This window comes from Melopsittacus undulatus, chromosome 12, assembly GCF_012275295.1.
Source record: "Melopsittacus undulatus isolate bMelUnd1 chromosome 12, bMelUnd1.mat.Z, whole genome shotgun sequence".
In the NCBI taxonomy this organism is placed as follows: Eukaryota; Metazoa; Chordata; class Aves; order Psittaciformes; family Psittaculidae; genus Melopsittacus; species Melopsittacus undulatus.
In genome coordinates, this window is record NC_047538.1 from 3,880,205 (window position 1) to 3,898,795 (window position 18,591).

General features: G+C 52.4%; 1 protein-coding gene across 2 annotated transcripts in view; it reads left to right on the top strand.

The window, feature by feature from the left end:
- ZBTB40 (zinc finger and BTB domain containing 40) overlaps window positions 1-9,372 on the top strand; it is a 39,328-nt gene extending 29,956 nt beyond the window's left edge. Inside the window, exons 13-16 of one of the 2 annotated variants that reach the window (XM_031044286.2) lie at window positions 456-618; window positions 946-1,032; window positions 1,924-2,144; window positions 2,853-9,372. In XM_031044286.2, coding sequence (XP_030900146.2) covers window positions 456-618; window positions 946-1,032; window positions 1,924-2,144; window positions 2,853-3,044 — 663 coding nt within the window. In that variant the 3' untranslated portion in view covers window positions 3,045-9,372. The remainder of the gene's footprint in view (window positions 1-455; window positions 619-945; window positions 1,033-1,923; window positions 2,145-2,852) is intronic. The other variant, XM_013127634.3, reaches the window with a different exon arrangement.
- The last annotated feature ends 9,219 nt before the right edge of the window (window positions 9,373-18,591 follow it).

Genomic DNA, 18,591 nt, shown 5'->3' on the forward strand with positions numbered 1-18,591 from the left:
ACCTCAGGACTGCCAAGTCCATGATGACAGATAGGCTGTGGCTGCCAGGGGCTGCATGCCTGCCCACCTGGACCCTCAGGAATCTCTTTCACCCAAGGTTCTAGCTGCCAGGAAGTGTAGGAATAAAATGCTTGTTTTGCAAATGGCATGCCTCAGTGGGAGTAAGTGTGGGAGCACTTGTTCCTAGTAGAGAACAAAAATTCACACCAAAAGGAGATCTGCAGCAAGTGAGAGCAGGATGAGAGATTGTTCACTGAAGGGCAGTGTTCATCTCTTCAGGGGCAGTGGAGAACAGAAGTGAGGTATTGGGTCTGTTCCTGTGGGAGGATGAGCAGGTCTTGTAGCTGCTGAGCACAACCCCACTGATGCCGTTGCTTTCCATGCAGTTTCTTGCTGTCATGACGCCCCTGGAACAGCTTTGGTTTGTAACCATGATTTGATCTTTATCATTGCAGCAATTGTCAGGGTTATGGTATCACAACCGGACCCACCACCCTGATGTCTTCGCAGCTCAGAACCACCGTTCCTCCAAGTTCTCCTCCCTGCAGTGCAGCTCCTGTGACAAAACGTTCTCCAGCACTGCTGCCCACCGAAAGCACGTCAAGGCAGAGCACGCAGGTAACAGCCCATTCATCAGCAAACACAACCATGTGGTGACTGCTGGGAGAGGTGTAGTAATAACTGTGACAGGACAAGACTGCACACCCCCTTTACCTGTAAACTGCAATAGATTCTTCATATACTGTAGCAGTCTCTTCTGGCAAGTCTCACCTCAGCACCTTGCAGCTCACTTGCTCTTGGTCTCTCCTTTTCCTGCCTTCTCTCCAAAGATGCTGCTCTGTATGAACTTGCGGTGTTGCTGAAGTATTAACAGAGCTCTGGTCCAGCAGGTCTCTTGTTGAAGACCTTGGGAGCACACATTGCTGTTTTTGGCTTTGTTTGCAGATGTGAAGTTCCATGAGTGTGAGACATGCAAGGAGCATTTCCCTACCCTGGCTCTTCTGCAGGTCCATGTGAAGTGCAGGCACTCAGGTCTGTTGCATTTGCTGTTGTTCATGTTACCTTGTGGGCAATGACTGCTCCTCTCACTGAGTAGCTGATGTCTAAGCTCGAAGCAGGAGGGTGAAGATGGACATGGTAAAGAAACAGGGTGTGAGGAAGCAGAAAACATGGATGAACTGGAAAAGCACTGGTTTTGATGAGGCTGGCACATGTTTGTTAATCTTCTGGGGCCACTGGAGTCAAGGAGGCTTCTGGGTTTTCTTGTTATGGCAGAGAAGAGAGCTAAGTGTAGGTGAGGAGACATCAGCATAGAGAAACAAGGAACTGAGCCCTGAGTGCTGGAGTTTGTAGAGGATGGAGGTAGTGGGAGACTGGAGGAAAAGGGATTTAAGCACCAGAAAGACCAGAGAGGGACCTGGGCTGTGAGGGCAGTAAACTGGCAGACCAGGCTACTGTGAAAAGTGGGTCTCCAGGGCTGTGTGAGGGACAGCAGGAGACATTGGAGGTGGCAGCCAACAGCAGGCAGGAGAATGGGGAAGGAGGAGACTTGCACATAGCTCTCTCTGAGAGGAGAAGGTCCCTGGGGTGGCTGGTGGGTTTGCAATAGCTGCATCAGGAGGTGCAAGCTAGGCCAGTAAGAAGCAGTGCTGAGTGGTCCAGGAAACAGGAAGAGAATACTGTGAGAAGGGACAGCTACAGCCAGATACACCAGCCTGGTTTCTGCACATGGTGTTGCAGGGAGCTAGGGCTAAAGTGGACCTGAACAGCCACAAGCTGTATGCAGCAGGAGAAGGGATGCTTGCAGATGCTGTGCCTGAGTCCCTGGTGGGTTTCAGCCCTGCATGTCCTGGCTGTGCTTCTGCATCTCCCTGTGCCCTTGGGCTTGTCCTGGTCTTCCCAGGATGTTTTCTCTCCTCCCAGGCTCACAACCCTTCCACTGTCTGTACTGCTCTGCATCCTTCCACCTCCCAGGGGCCCTGCAGAACCACGTCACCAGTGAGCACTTCAAGCAGAAGGAGAGCACCTTTCCCTGTGAGCACTGTGGGGAGCTCTTCCCATCCCAGGGCGAGCTGGAGGAACACTGCAGTGCTGAGCATCCCAAGGTGCTCTTCTCCCAAGCTGCCACAGCCCAGATTGTACAGGTAAAGACTGCTGCATGCCTCAGCCCCCACAGTTGTTATCCATCCTCCACCTCCAACCTTCTTCTTCTTCCCTGATCCATCCTGTGGCTCCTGTCACCCCTTCTGCTCCTTGGTTCCCCCTTCCTGGAGGACTTCAGGGTGGGAGCTCTCCAGCCCACAGTGCTTTGGGATTTCTGTGCTAGTGTGAGGTGGACTCACTGAAGGAGAAGCAGCTTAGTCCTGGTTTTCAGGAGCTTAGGAAGAGGGACTGCCAGTGTGTGCAGAGGTGCCTGGTCACTCAGAGGCTATTTAAACCCTGTGAGATTATAGCTGTTTTGTTGGAGGCCAAATACTGGGCTTGAACCAGACTCTTCTGTGTCTCAGCCTTCAGTGAAGAACAGCTCCTTGGATGAGGTAACCCAGTGATTCCCTGGGCTGGCATTCCTCCAGCAGATAATCACAGAGTGTTTATTGTCAGCCATTGCTTATGGAGCTAAATAATAGCAATTTTATGGAGAGAACTATTTAAAATCCCCTCCTGTCTTTTGCATCATTGGTATGTGTGCTTTAGTGTTTCTCACTAGTCTCACACCTACTGTAATTGTAGACCTCTGGTGTGAAGCTAAATTTTATTACCAGAGCTGGGGCTGGGAAAGATGTGAGCAGCAGAGTGGTCATGGGGGGAAGTGATGATGGAAGTGTCTGACTCTCTGGTCATCTTCCATGCAGGTGATTCAGACGTTGGAGCAAGGAGCAGCAGAGCACATCATCTCTTTTGATGACGCCCAGCTCGCTGGTTCCCAAGTCTTTGTGACGTTGCCTGAATCTCAAGTGAGCCAAACTGGCTCTGAGCTGGTGGCAGTGACTATGGAGGACTTGTTTGATGACAAAATCATGCTGATTTGTGAAGAAACCAAGTGAGAGTGAGCAGTGGATGCCCATGCAGGGCCTCTGGCATCCACTGGGCTCATTCAGGAGCTGTACCTCAACATGCTGCTCCAGCAGGGAGATTCAGGGCTTCCCTGGGCATGTGACATTGCAAAGAAATGGCATGCAACAGGTACAGCATGGCCAGGGACAGGAGAGGTCTGTAGACATTCACAAGGGCCTGGGACATCTCTCTGCAGTCAGCACCTGGCAGCTCAGGTGAGCTGGACCACTCATCTCTCCCGGCCCAAGAGAAATAAAGCAGCAGAGGAAAAGATGGAAATTGAGGGTGTTCACATGTGTTCCTGCGCTGCTGTGGACAAGAGTGGAGGGAGGAGACTAATGAGGACAAAGTTGGGGTGGTGTGAGTGTGTGAAACCAAAGAAAAAGCTATCCTGAGAATCTGGGGTGGAGATCTTTATGGTTGAATTTGTGATGTGCTCACAGGTATCTGCTGCTCTGCAGGGTGCATAAGGGCTGCTTTGTTTCTTCTGTTGCTCTCCCCTGTGCCACTGTGCTACCAGTTATGCCAGCTAGAGAAGCCCTACAACGTGGAGCTGACATCTGGGACTCTCTGCTGAAGCAGAGACTTCTTGGGGTCTGTGCTAAATGGTTCTGGAGCTGTTTAGGTAATACCTTATATAGCCTAAGTCTTATCCCATCCATGTTTTGCATTTGTCTGTTAGGAAGGCTCACAGGCATGTCTGGGCATCCATGTCCTCTCAGGACAAACATCCCTGAGCCCTCCCATCCCCTCTAATTCACCAGGACATGCTGAAGCTGCCGCATCTGAGAAAGGAGAAGGAGCTGTGCTTGTACCCCAGGTCCCCTCATTGCTGCTATCAGTGGATTGCCACTAGTGGAGGTATTTCTGTCTGAGTGTGCAATAGCTGCAGTGACTGCACACGGGTTCCCCTGACACACAGGGCAGTGCTTTGTAAAATGCATTCAGATACCTGCTGTAAAGTTTGCTTCTCTGGTGCCAGCCCAATGCAACAGCTTCATTGCAGGACACTGGCCCCTTTAAGGCTAAATTTCATAAAGCTTTTTTATCTTCAGTTTCCTAAAATATAATCTGATAATTAATGGTTTGCTGAATCCATTATGAAGTGCAATTAGATAGATGCAGGGTTCCTGTGGCTCTGAGGGGACTGGTAGCATTTATCTTCCTTTCCCTCATGCCAAAAGGTTGAACTCTGCCACTGTGGTATTTACATACTGAGCGGTGATCCCTGAGCAGCCCTGTTCCATTGCACTGCCCAGAGCCATGGGAGCACAGCAGAGGAACAGACTGGAGTTTTTCAGCAGCATCTCATGCTGGCTACTCACAGGCATCAGGCAGAGACATTTGCTGAGCTGGTTGTGCTATGAGAGAGTTTGTTCCTATTACAGTTTGGGGAGAGGTGAACAGCAAGGGATGCTCCCAGGAGAGGGGCTTGCTGGAGCTGATTTGATGTGTGTGTGTGGCAGCAAATGACTGGTGAAGTGTTGTGTTTGCCTTGAAGAGCTCCCACCTCTCTCTTCCTTAGTTGCATGCACCGTTTGTCCCCCAGACTTTGCAGTGATGGTGAAATGGAGGAAGCATGAGGTTAAGTTGCCACTGAATCCAGGGATGACCAGGAGATGGTGCTCAAGGTCTTAAGGATTAGTGCTGATGGGCAGGTGCCGCTGCACCTTTGCTGAAGCTCCTCTTGGCCATCCCAGGCCTTCCCCAGCTTCTTGGACTGGCAGGGAGAGTCCTTAAGCTACTGAAAAGCTGAAGGACAGCTCCAAGCCCTGGGCAGGACACCTGCAAACCCTGGATATTGCTGCTTAAATGAGAGGCTGAAATTGGGCTGTGGCCACCTGTGGAGAGGGAGAAATACATCTGTGACTGAGGCAAAGCAGTGATAAAGGCTGGGACCCTCCTTGGCCAGGAGAACAGAGGTGGAACTGCTGAAGACCATCTAATGCCTGGGGATGGATGAGCTCTGTGTGGTGCTTAGGATGAGTGTGGGAATGATGCCAGGGTGAGCAAGTACATCTTGATGGTCTCAGAGCTGATGTGTTGGGATGTAAACAGTGGAGTTTGTCCTCCAGGCTGATGGAGGTGGAAGCTGTTCCCCCTTTTGTGGCATCCTAGGGCTGGGAGCTGTAGGAATCCTGCACAGGCTGCATGAGTGCTCTGAAGCAGGGATGAATTGTCCAGGCAGCGCACTGCAGGTGTCCTGGCCTTCGTTTGAGAGCCAGTATCTGCAGGGTTGAAGATGATTTCCCTGTGTTCCTGAAGAAGTCTGGAGGAAGTGGAAAAGTTTAGTAGGGCTTGTGCAGAAGTTGCCTTGTATACAGCCCTCTCATAATGCAGAGGGAGCTTGGCTAGGGATACATTTTGTCTTGGATCCATTTGGTCCCTGTTGACCAATCATTGTCACAGGTGAAGGGCAACAGTGTCAGTCACACAGCAGGCACAATTCAGGCTCATATGTCCCATTTAGGGCCATTTCTCCTGCCTTGATGACATGTCCTTGGCAGAGTCCTGCCAGCAGTAAACACCCAGTGAGCGCTCTGCAGCTGCACAGACACCATCAAGCATCTCCCATATCATTATGAGGAGATAACAACTCAAATTCCCCCATTCCAGTTCCTTTTTGATGGATGAAATGTGCACATCAGAGCAAATTGCAGTGTTAGCAACACCTATGTCCTACCTGGGAGGAAGATGCATTTCCCAGGGCACATCCTGGTCTGATGTGCATGACACTGAAGATGCTGATCACTAGAGATTTCTTGTGCTGCATCCCTTTTTTCTCTGTAAAAGATGGAAAAGGAAAGATGTGGTTACAGGTTGTCATGTGAAGCAGTTGATGGGAAGCTAAAGTGCTTGCTTCTGAGAATGTGGTTTTTACACGTTTGCTCTTAGGTGCTGGGTGACCCACTGGGGTTTTTGAGGCCCTGTGGCCCTCTTGACCTTGCTGCCATCCCTTGTAAGGGAGCAGAGGAGCTATTGTCTTCTCACACTGAAGCATGGGACCATCCTGCCCTCCACATGCTTTTGGGAGCAGAAGCCTTGGGAGTAACATCCCATGAGGACATTAGATCAGCTGATGATTTATCTATCTCCATGCATTAATTGGTAGCATTTAGCGTGCAGGACTAAGTTTGTGGCTGTTAGGAAATGTCTGTTCTATGCCCAACTTTCACCCTGAACTGTTCATGGGAGGATCCTTTGGAAAAGGCAGGATGCAGTGGCTGTGAGCAGCACTCACTTGGCATTTCCCAGTGCAAAATGTACTTTTGCAGGGTGTTACATGAACACAGTGTGTGCAAGCTCAGTGCTGCTCCCTTGCCCATGAGCAAGGGATGGACATGGCAGGAGCATGGGGGGGACAGAGCTTGAAGCCCCTCCTGGGGGGACGAGAGGAGAGCAGGTACCAGCGGCCTGAAACCTTCTATGTGAGTGGAGCAAGCCCTGGCTGATGCTGGTCCTGGCAGATTCCATGATGGATCTGTCAAGCTGCTGGCCCATCCCCAGCAGATTCAAGCACTGGAGGAAGGAAATGATGTTTTCGATGGGCTCCAGCTCGGTGAGTGCCATGCAGTGTTCCACAGGGCAGGGATGAGATGCTTCAGCAGCCAGAGGCAATCCCTCTCCTGAACCCAGTGGTTTTGCTGTACACAGGGAGAGCCGAGGGGCTGCCCTGGTAGCTGGGCTCAGTACCCTTTGCATTGGGCAGGAGCAGGCTGCTGATGGAGGGGCTCGGCTGTCTCTCCAGCATCAGTTAATGTGTCTGATCCCCTGGCACAGTCAGCTGTATGGTGCTTCCTTGCAGTCAGTTGCCACGATTCCTCATTTCCTGTGTTAAAGCAGCAATTTCTTTTATCGGGTTTCCAGCCGGTGTTTCGCACAGAGAGCAAAAGCAGAAGCTCTCACTTTGCCTCCCCTGCACCATGGATGATTGTTGAAAGCAGGAAATCTGCCCAGGTTTCTAATCATATTAAGGCAAACCTGATAAAGTGTAGGTCTTAGTTTGTTTAATATGAGGCACACAGATGCTGCATGGTGCCTGCTGTTAAATTGCTATATATAGCCCTCATCTACAAATGGGATGGGGTTGGGAAGCACCTGTGGGTTAGACCATGGCACCTGTTTCTATGACCTGCAAGCAAACAGAAAGTCCTTGGTGGCAAAGCATGTTGAGGAGACGGGCTGGAGGAGGATAAGGATAAGGAGCAGTGGGGATCCAAATTGCCAGGCATGCAGGCACAGCCAAGCTATGTGTGTCTTACTATCACTATATGTCAGGCTGTGTATCTGGGAAGAGGTGATGCTGGTGCATGGAGAGAAGAGGGGATCATGGCCAGCATGTCTGAAAGCATCTTGAGGTCTGCTCAAGGTAACTGGAGCCATAAGTGATGTTTGGAGGCTTTAGTAGTTGCTTTTGGCAGGAGTCAGGGGGTGTTTACTGCTGCCCCTGCTCTGAACACTGCTGCAGCTCGATGCCATTCCCATACAGCTGCTCACCCGCAGCAGTGTAAGACAAGTGAATGGCAAACTGGAGGCTGTGCAGGAAACAACTGACAGCATGAGACAGGAGCTGGAAAATCTGCCTTATTGCATGAGAGCGAAGCAGCAGGAATTGCTTGGTGTGGGCAAGGAGTGACCTGGGGCAGTCTTCACCCCATGTGCTGGGGACTGTGTCCATTCCTGTCTCTGGACTCCAGCAAAGGCAAAGTGCTGAAGGGCATCAATGCTAGCAAGGGTCCATCTGTACAGAGCACAAATGCTTCGATTTGCCTTATTTCCCTTCTCTTGGATGCCTTGGAGATGCCCAGCTTTGAGGGCAGTCCTTTTCACACAGTGACCTTTTCACTTCTAACACGAGCAGTCGGTCCCTGTCTTGTTCCTGGGGAGCTCAGGGTCAAATTATTGGCTGGTATTTCCTTCATCCCTTGGATTAGGGAGCCTTAGAGCCCTGCAGCATATGGGCAGCCTGGTCTGGGCAGGCTGCTTGTGTTCCTCTTTGTGCTTCCCAGACCTTCTCCCACTGGCCCCAGAGCCTCTTGCAGATGGGGAGGGCTGGCCAGGGTGGGCCTGCTGCACGCATTCTCACTTGGAGCACAACATAGCTGCCAACAAATGGGTCTGTGCAGATAGATTAGATCTAGTTACATGCCATGCAAAATCATCTCAGCCCACAGGTCTTCAGCCACTGGAGGCTTCCTGCTGCTGATGGAGGTTGCTCTCCTCTTGGCTGTAAGGAGGTGAGCAGAGCCCTGCCTTAGGTTTCAAACTGCCTGTGGAGATAATCCGTGCCGCTCCAGCTGTGCCGAACCTGCTATCGAGTATGATGATGGCTTTCCCTGACATGTGAATCTGGCTTTCTCTGCCCAAGGAGGCCAAGGCCATATGCCACCAGCTTCATGGTGCTGGCTGCCTTGGCCAGCCCTTTGGTAGGGAAGAGTTGAGCTCCAGTCCTTGTCAGCTGCCTTCATCCCTGCCCTCTGCTGTGCTTCACCTGGACAAGGTCTCCCTGCAGGTTCCTCCCAGCCCTCCATCGTCTTCACCTGGTCTGTCATCACTCAGAGCATCTTCCTCAAGGCCCATTCCACGGTGATGGTGCATCTCCAAGTACACTTGCCATGAGCCCCATGCAGGGCTTTGCTGTCTGTAGGGACTATGTGTGGATGCACATCTGGGAAGTCTCCAGTTGCTGGTGAATAGCTCCCATTCTGTCCTCCTGCAGGAGTCACAAGGAAGGCTCTGAGCTGGGTGGGATGGATGGAAGGACCCCTTGGCAATTACAACCATGTGAGTCGTTCCCTTTATCTGACTTGTGTTGTATGAATTTCTTCCAGCTCAGAGGCTACAGCTGAGGCAGTATTTAGAGCAGGGCAGCCCTGTCAACTGGTACTTAATGCCATAATAATGCCATTGGGTTTAGCCCATTGCACTGCAAACCTTGTTTCTTTTGACTCTGAGCAGTTGGTTCTGAGCTGTCCAGTGACACACGGGGCTTCTTCCAGCATGGTGTAGATGACAGTGAATTTGGTGATACGCAGGAGTAGGTCGGATGATCCCTGTGGCGTGCGTGAACTTCCATTTATCAACAGTACGTTTCCCTCGCAGCAAATCTGGTCTCTGTTAGCAGTGAATTCCCTCTGCAGCTCCCTACAGCCTCTCTCATCGACTAACCCAGATAATCCTCAGCTATCTGCCACATCTCTGTAGATCTATTAAACACACAGAAGTTCTGCTGTCCTTGTGCGTAACCAGGGTAGGTTGCGAGATGTTCAATCCCCCAGTGCAGGATACTGTCAAACTTCTATGGAAAGCCTAAATAAATAAACCCCTTTTACTCAGTGGTTGGAAAGGGCTTTTCTTTCTTGGAGGTGAGGTGTTTTCTGTTCACCTGATGGAGTACTGGTGATGCAGCTGATGGGACCCTGTGGTAGGTGATGTGATGTGGGACCCCAGGAGCTTTGTACAGTTGGTGCTGTGGCTGCCTCCAGCCCAGGTGGAGGATGAGGATGGGTAGGACTTGCTTTGGGGGTTCACAGGGACTGAAGAAACCAAACCATCAGCCCTGCTGTGTGTCCAGGCTCTCTTTGCCTGTGTCCCTGTGGGATAGGCACAGGTGATGCCATCCTCTGCTTGGCCTTGGGTTGATGGGGCAGGTAGCACAGAAAGAACGTTACTGCTCGTGTGTTGCTACCTGTCCCCCCTTCCCTGTTTCTCGCTGCAAAAGGTTCTACAGCTCCTGCATTCCTAATGCAAGCACTGCAGGAGGATGATTCAGCACTTGGCAGAGAACTGCAAATGCCCAAGAGATTATTTTGAGCATCTTGGAGCTGCTCTGGGCAGGGATCTGGGTCCCTGCGCTCCTCCGTGCGCTCCTCTCCAGCCTTGCCTGGCTGCTTCCCCTGCCGAAGCTCCACAGCCCGCAGGGACCCTGAGCTCCCCTTTCCCTCTGGGAGCTGCAGCTCACCTTGGCAAAGCCGTTGAACACAGTTTCCTTCTGTCCCCGTCACTGGGGCTGTACTCAAACCTGGTGCTTGCAGGGAGAGGTGTCCTGTTGGGAGCAATCCCTATCCCAGGGCTGGGGACCTGTAATTTGAGGGGGAATTAACTGCTGTTGGTTTAAATGCCAAAGGAGCTGAGATGTTTCCGACATGGAAAGCAGAAAGAATCTGAAGGAAGCTGGGATCAGTGGCTGGTCTTGTTTGGGGCAGGTCTCTGCTCAATAGGTTGGTCCATATTCTCCTGGCTCTACTCATCAGTGCTCAGTCTCATAGGAGGAGCAGTGGCAGGACAGAGAGGCTGTTGCTGGGCAGGATGATGGAGGAAGAGGATTATGACAAACAGAATTACCAGGGAGCACTTCCCCCTTGCTTCCCTGTTTTTATCAAGCTCAAATAATGCAGAACACATCCATGGAGATTTCATCTCTGTTTTCTCCCCAAAAACCTTCATCTGGGATGAAGCCGGAGACAGCTCCAGCACAAAGAATCCTTTTCCATTATTTTTTAAGTTGTTAACGCCTGAAACGAGGGGTTTAGGAGAGAACGACCTTCGGTGTCGGTTATAATCTCGCTGCACGAGTCTCTAATATCCCTTGTTCACACGAGTGCATACACCCAGCTTCCTCCAGAGCATCCTTCAAGAAAATCGATGAGGAAATGGGATTTGCCATGCTGGGCCGGCTCGCTCAGGGTCCTCCCTTCAGAAGCGACCAGTCTCATGCTCCAAAGGTGAAAATCCTTTGCCACCCATGCAAACCCTTCTGCAGCAGCCTGATGGGGGAAAGAAATCCCTTTGGAATATTGTTGTACCCCGTTCAGCTTTTAAATGAGTGTTTTGGTCATACCGGCTGGAGAACAAAACTGTCACAGCTTATGGGTGTTGTCCAGGTTGGAATGAACTTAGAGGTCAGTTGGCAGGACTTGGTCCAGGACCCTTGTGTTCAGGGGACCAGTTCTGGACATAGACTCCAGGATGCTCCACCTATGAAATCCAATCACAGGATCCCAGACTGGTTTGGGCGGAAGGGACCTTTAAGGGACTGGATGATCTTAAGGTCCTTTCCAACCCAAACTATTCTATGATTCTATGAAACATATATCACATCTGTTGGGACCTGTTGATGATCACCCATAGAAGAGTACTGGCTGAATGTCCTGCTGTGCTTCTACATGCTACCCCATTGAGCATCCTAACTGGGAACAGGCAGACATACAGGTGCTTCTCTTTGTGTCCAGCCTCCATGCTGGCTGTGGCTGTTTTCCAGCCTGATGCTGCCCTTCCAGGGGTTTCCTTTATTTGGGGAAGCTGTGTATTCTCAGTCATGTTTTGACTCCTGTCCCCCTTTCCTCTGGCAGAGCCAACCATACTGATGGGACCCTGTGGTACTCCCCCCGCACTGTTGCTGTGGCTCTAATCCACATGCTCCATCTGTGCCGGGGACGCAATGGCTCTTGCTGCCTGCAGGCACACCCCAGCAGTTGCAGAGTTGTTTTAACTTTGCCCTTTTGCCTTCTGTTCACCACCTTCCAGCTCTGCCCTTGCTCATGTTCTCTATGCTGCAGTCTCCAGGGTCAGTCCAGCTCTAGGATGGTACCTGGCCTTGTCTCCAGGGCCTCTCCAGCTCTAAATGGAGCATTCTCAGTCTGGGCATGCTGCAGTTTGTCCTCACTGGGGCTGGAGATATCTCTTGTGGTACCAAGGCAAGCAACCTGGTGGTGGTCACATTAAGAACCCATCACTCACCCAAGCCATAATGCACTCAGGTCACCATTATTCCTATCCAGGAATCACGCAGCAGTGAAGCTTAACTGTATTCCTTTAGCAATGATGCTGCTCCCACAGCATCAGGAGCCACAAAGGGATGCAAACCCCATCCCCTTGTGTCCCACTGCTGCTGCACTCCTCCCGGCTGCCCTTCCAGCAGGCATATCCAGTCCAGTTGCAGAATTCCTTCTCCTGCTGGGTGCACAGAGGCAAGCAGCTCTTTTAATGACAGCTGGGATTTGTGAGTATTGACTTCATTACTCAGTGATTAAAATATTCCAGCCTCATTGCGACACGGGGGTGCATTAATGATTTATAGGATTGCGTTTTGATTCCACACCTTGAGCAAGCTGTAAGAACGACTCGTGGTGTGGGTTCTGCTGAAATCTGGGAATTAAACCTGAACTACACATAGTTCATTGGCTTGCAAGGTGGGAAAAGGGGCTGGAGGCACCATGGAGAAGAAAACCTCAGTGGGTCTTTGAAAAGTGACCGTAGCCAAGACGGTGGCACGGATGCACCCACAGCAGCAGTGCAGTATCCATGTCCACTCATGATAGGAGACTGGTGCATGGGGGCTGCTTTGACCCTTGGTCATTCTTCCGGAGGCAGCTTTTGCAGAATTCCAAGTCTCTTTATAATGTGATGGGTGCTGGGAGCTTCCAGCAGTGTTTCTGGGCCATGGGGGCTCCAAGCCCAGCACCTCTCTCCATGCCATGTCCCACTGCCTTGTGGGACACTGACACTGCACACACATCTGTCCCAGCAGAGCATCCCAACCCTTTCTCTTCCTCCTCTGGTGTGGGAGGCTGGGAATGAGACACAGCCATGTCCTTGCTGTCCCTGCAGGAATCCAGCATCACTGAGCATCAGTCTCCATCCTCTGCCTCACCTGCTGTTATCAGCAAACACTTTGAGACTGTTTCTCTGAATCCCTTGTACACGGTGGGGGTCCCCATCGATCGCTCGATTCATTTCTTACCTCTGCTCTTCCCAGTGCCCTGGGGCTGTGTCTTTTCCTCTCACCTATGTCCTGAGCCAAGCAGGAGGGACAGCGATGGGGATATGACCTGGCCTGGATGTACAAGGATGCTCCACTCCAGACGATCCTGCAGCAGGATCTGCCCCTTGAGCCAGTGGCTGTGGCAGCCTCAGTCCCTGGGAACCCCTTCGTCCCCTTTGGGTGTGTGTTGTCCCCATCCTCTTTTATCCCTCAGCCCAATTAGCTGTTTGCTTAAGGTACCGCAAACCTCACTTGATAAGTTTACCTAATTGCTTCACTTAAGTTAATTACTTCTTGGCTGAACAAGAAAGCAACATAATTGATGTCAAGGCGTATTTGTCACTTCGATTAATGTCCCGGGAGCAGGGAATGTGGCCTCCCTGCATCCTTCCTTCCTAGCTATGCCCATGGCAGGGATGGAGCTCTGCTCCCTGTGGTTCCCGACTGTTACAGGAGTGTGGAGATGGGTGCTGCAGCTCTGGCAGCCCCACCATGCCTGCGTGCCCTCCTGGCACAGGCTGTGCTGATGCTGCCTCCTGCTCCTGCTGGATCCTGGGATCAGGGGATAGCTCCCATTATACGGCACTGCCTGCCTGATGTGCAGGCAGAGGAGGTGAAGGCAGGGAGCCTGGTAAAGAAAGCAGTTACCCTCGGTGCAGGCAGCGAGCACATTTTGCATTAACCTATCAATGGGGAAAGGGATGACCCTGTGGCTCCAGCCTGCCCTGTGTGAGGAGCTGCTCCATGGGGACAGCCCCAGCCAGGTCTGGACCATATTCCTATCTAAACTAATCTCAGCCCATGCTCTGGCTGCATCCAGGCTGGGGTCTGGGTCAGGACATGGCCTCAAGTGACTTCTTTGTATCCCAGCTGTTTGCTGGGCGATGGGATAGCTGTAAGGATGCTGGGCTGGGGTCTCTCGTGCTGATTGTCAGGGTGTTTGCATCCACTTCTTCCTTGTGGATACTTTTCCCTCTCCTCCCTTTGCAGCCGAAAGGATGTGAGGCCATAGGTGAGCTCATAAAGAGCTTTCCCTGGGAGCTGCTGCCTGCAGGGCTGGGGGTGACTGCCCCATAGAAAACGCCTCCCACCCCAGTGAAATCTTCCTCCTGTGACCTGCACGGGGAGGTGAACTTTTGTGTGAGAGAAAGATAATCCCCTTTGCTCACCGGGACTGAAGGCTCTGTGATAAAAGCTTTATTCAACATCAAAGACATGCGCTGCTTTTGCTGCTTTTGGGGTTTTTTGTTTCGGTTTTGGTTCGGTTTTTTACCTTAAACACAAAGTTTGGGTTATGCTGGATGGATGCTCCGAGCGCTGACAGCTCCGGAGCTCATCTTCCCAGCCAAGTGCCGCGGGACATCGTGGGGCCGTGAGGCACCGTGACCATTATCCCGGCACAAAGAGGGTTTGGGGGCTCAGCTCCATTTCCCATCCCATGAAACCACTCAGGGTTCAGGTTCCCTTTCAACCCAGGGGATTATCGGGCAGCTGGAGGAGGCGGAGGGGGGAGCTTGGGGAATGGGTTGTGTTTGATCTTGCCCAGCAGCTTGGTCTGGAGTGGGGGCTTTGCTCATGGGGTCCCGGACACCTCCTGCCATGGAGGTGACACAAAGGGCTGTGTCTGCTGTGAGTGGGGGGGATGCTGTGCTGGTTTGCACTTCAAAAGCCAGGAGATGGGCTTCCAAAACTGTGAGCTCAGCTACAAATTGCAGGGTTGTTTCTTCATTGTCAGAGCCACAGCACTGGGACCCTTGTTATTGCTTTCTTCTCACCTGCAGACCTTTCCCTGCATCCAGCCAGGCTTGCTCCTACTGAAAATGAAGCCAAAGGGCCTCTTTTTGGGATGCTGTAACACCCACATCCTCGTGCTGTGGGGTTGGACCCTCCGATCTCCCCTGCATCTGAGGACACCTTGAGGATAGCAGGCACCCAGCCACAGGACTCCCCAACACAGGTACCCCATGTCTCCAGACACCCTTTAGTGTGAGATGCCCCATACCCCATCCCTCAGCACAGAGACAGCTGTAATATGAGAAGCTGGATTGCCAGGACCACACATTTCAGACGGTGAAATAAGCCCCACATAACCTTTCTTTCACCCCAGCACTGATTTTCACATCACAGCCGTGTCCTCCTGTGTGCAATGTGGCCGAGGGTCTCTCACTTACTTCCACCGCTCCATCCTCTCTGCTTTTAGCCCTTTGTAAGATGAGGGATCACAGGTCAAACTGTGTGCTCAGGATAACTCCTCTGAAGCTAATGGACTTATTATGGTCCCTCATTTCAGAGCTAAGCTCAGCAAACCTGGTCTCGGTGGGGATGTAAGGGGGGGAGAGCAGGGGGAAATATCTCTCCAGGAATGAATTTCACTCTGTTGTGTGTGGCAAGTTTTGCACGGAGATAAACCTCACTCTGTGTGGCTTCTGCATGGAGCATGGAGCAGTCCCTCCCCAGTGTCCTCCTTGGCTCCCTGGGTGCTGTTGGAGTGGGGGGTTCAGATGATGTTTGCCACCTTGTTGTGGTGTAAACCTGACATCCCACAGGCCAGGGCAATGGGAAAGAGCAATTTGCCTTATACTGTTAGAGAAATAAAGCAATCAGAGAACCAGGCTTGACCCTGGGGTATCTGCTCTCCAGCATCCCTCCAGCTGGCACAGGGGCAACTGTCTCACCAGATCAGCATTAGGCTGGGAGATCATCGCCAGCAGGACAAGGAGCCAGGAAGGGTGGACCAGCAGCTTTATGGATGTCACCACCTGCAGTTTAAAGCCTTCTTCACCTTCTGCTCCTGCTCCACAGCCTTCCCCTGCACCCACAGGCAGATGCCAGCTTGGATGTGTCATGGAGAAGATGGCTGCTGAGGTTGAAATGAGGGAAGCAAGAAGCCATGGGGACTGGCTGGGTTTGACCTCATGGTCCAAGAAGAGAGAATGGGTTAGCCCACACAGGGTTAGGAAAGGGGGACAGCTTTCCCTGTGCAGCCCATGAAGACCATGGTCCCATTATAGTCTACTACCAACCACTGGGGTTGAGATAGAGGTGGCTTCTGATCCATGGTGGGCACAGAACTTATCATGGAGACTCACCATAGACTAGTGGAAAGTGAACACAGCAGCCTTACACATCCCTTCAGAGCCAGGGCTGATGTGGATGCTTGGTCCCACTGAAGTGCTGCCTGGTTCTACCTTGCATCTTCAGGTCTGTCTTTAACTGAAGGAGGGCAACCAAGCTGGGATCATGGATTTTCCTTCTCTGGGAAGGAGATGCAGGAAGTTTGTAATGTGGGGAACAGCTTCCCCAGGGGGCTGGGCCAATACCAACCTCTTCTGCTTGCTCTGTGGTTGAGCAATGTCCCCTTCCATGCTGTGTGGCTGCTCGTACCAGTGTGGTTGCCCAGGATGTGGCCATGAGCCATGCAGCTCTGTGAGGGCAAAGAGGGGCACAACACACACCTCCTCGAAGGGCAATTGTCCTTTTCTGTAGATGCAAAGCTCCACCATGGAAAGGGTCGTTCTGGACACGGGGGAACCAGCAGCACAGCAGCTGATGGAAGTGCACTCTCACTGGGTAATCCAAGAGCTCTAATGATCTGCCTTTGATCTCCTATTCAACGGGGAGATTTATTACAGCTTTCATTTCAAGTCAGAACTGATGAATTTCAGTGGACCTGTCGAGTGGCTACAATCTGGAGGCATTTATCTTTCAGGAAGAAGAGACAAGTCTCCTCTTTGTCTCTTTGAAATGATGGGGGGAGACATGGTACCCAGATAGTGAGGGTCAAATGATACCTGCTGTATGGCAGCAAGGGCTGTGTTGCTCAGGGCAGGCTCCCTGCTCCAGCTGTGGCACAGCAGCTGCCTTTCTACTCTGGCACAAAGTTAATCTGCTTAACAAATGTTGCTATCCCTCTTCCCTTTCTTCCTTGGTCCCTTTGAAGATCTTGCTCACGGGAGCATTATTGGGCTGCTTGGGCTCCCCTTTGCCATGTGTGGTGCCTCAGGCCCTGGTCACACACCGCAGGGAAAAGCCACATCCCTGGAGCAGCACATCCCAGTGGCACACAGGGGGTTTGTGTGGAGGAGAGCTGGGCACCAAGCATTGGTGCTGCAAAGAGAGATGTGTGTAGACAAAGAGCAAACGCTGTGGAGAGGTGGTAACATCCCAAAGGGCTTTTTCAAGAACTAGGATGCAGCCAGTGCTGGAGTTACCCAGATCCATTGTGCAATGGGATGGACATGGGACTTTCTGGGAGCAATCCCTGGTCCATTTTGGTGCATCTGTGGAGCTTTGGTTCATTGGTTTCGGTTTTGCATCAAGACATTAAAACCAGGATGCTGAGCTAAAGCCTTTTCTTGCTCCTGACCATGATGCCTACACCCTGGTGTCCATCTGCCTCCTGCTGACAATGGGATTGCACAACTGGTGTGGATGGATGCTGGTGGCATCATGCCATGAGCACCCTGCCATGTGCCCAGGCTGCTCCCTGGTCCAGCTGTGGGTTGTCCCACTGTGCTGTGCAGTGTCCAGAGACCATATGGAGCCCTGTGGGGCCATGGGACTGGGAGGATCCTATGGATGCCAACGCTGTCATCTGGCACACCTGAGCTGTACAATGGGTTTAAACTGCACACATGGGATGTGTGACCTGGTCCCTGTGCCTCATCCCCATCTATTTCCCTGCTGCAGCTGTGCAGCAGAGCTGCCATCTCCATGTAGGGGTGGCAGTGGGGGGTACCTGTCAGCCTGTCCCCTAACCCATCCTGAGGATGAGGGGCTGCCTGCCCTGCACACAGCACTGGGAGGGCTGCTTCTCCCTGCCAGGGACTGATAAAGAGCAGCCACCACTCGAGGGATGTGTTCCTGTGGGCAGCCTCTGGCATTAGCAGTCTGCTCACATGTTTGCTTGCACCAAGGGCCACCGAGGTCTCCATCCCATCAGGGCCAGGGCTTGTGGCTGCGTTCAGCAGCTCCTGCCTGGAAAACCAGACCATGAGGAAGGCTCAGGCAGCTCTGGGGCAGCAGCACAAGAGGGACCTGGAGCTGTTAGAGCGAGGCCAGAGGAGGCCATGGAGATGCTGCGAGGGCTGGAGCAGCTCTGCTCTGGAGCCAGGCTGAGAGAGCTGGGCTGGGGCAGCCTGGACAAGAGAAGGCTCCTGAAGGGGAGACCTGAGAGCAGCTCCAGTGCCTAAAGGGGCTGCAGGAAAGCTGGAGAGGGGCTTGGGACAAGGGCCTGTAGGGACAGGCCAAGGGGAATGGCTTGAACCTGCCCAAGAGAGGGGAGACTGAGCTGAGCTCTTAGGCACAAGTTGTTCCCTGTGAGGGTGCAGAGGCGCTGGCACAGGGTGCCCAGAGAAGCTGTGGCTGCCCCATCCCTGGCAGTGTTCAAGGCCAGGTTGGACACAGGGGCTTGGAGCAGCTGCTCCAGTGGAAGGGGTCCCTGCCCGTGGCAGGGGTTGGAATTACCAGCTCCTGTTCCTGCAATCCCCACAAGCAGGGTCTGAGCTGGAGACCTCCCCATGCCTGAGCTTACAACGCAAGGAGTGCTCAGCGCGTGACCGACTTTTGGGTCACCAAAGCAGAAAATGATGACATTTTAAAGCCTTTCTCCCTGGGAGGAAGCAGCCAATGCAATGCAGAGCTAATGATGGTGGCTGTGCCCCACTGAGCCCGGGCTCTCCGGTCCCTGCCATCCTCTCCATCCCCAACGGATGGATTGGAGGAAGCACCGGATGCTCCTCTCATTGCACAGAGCAAGTGAAAGGAGCAATCCT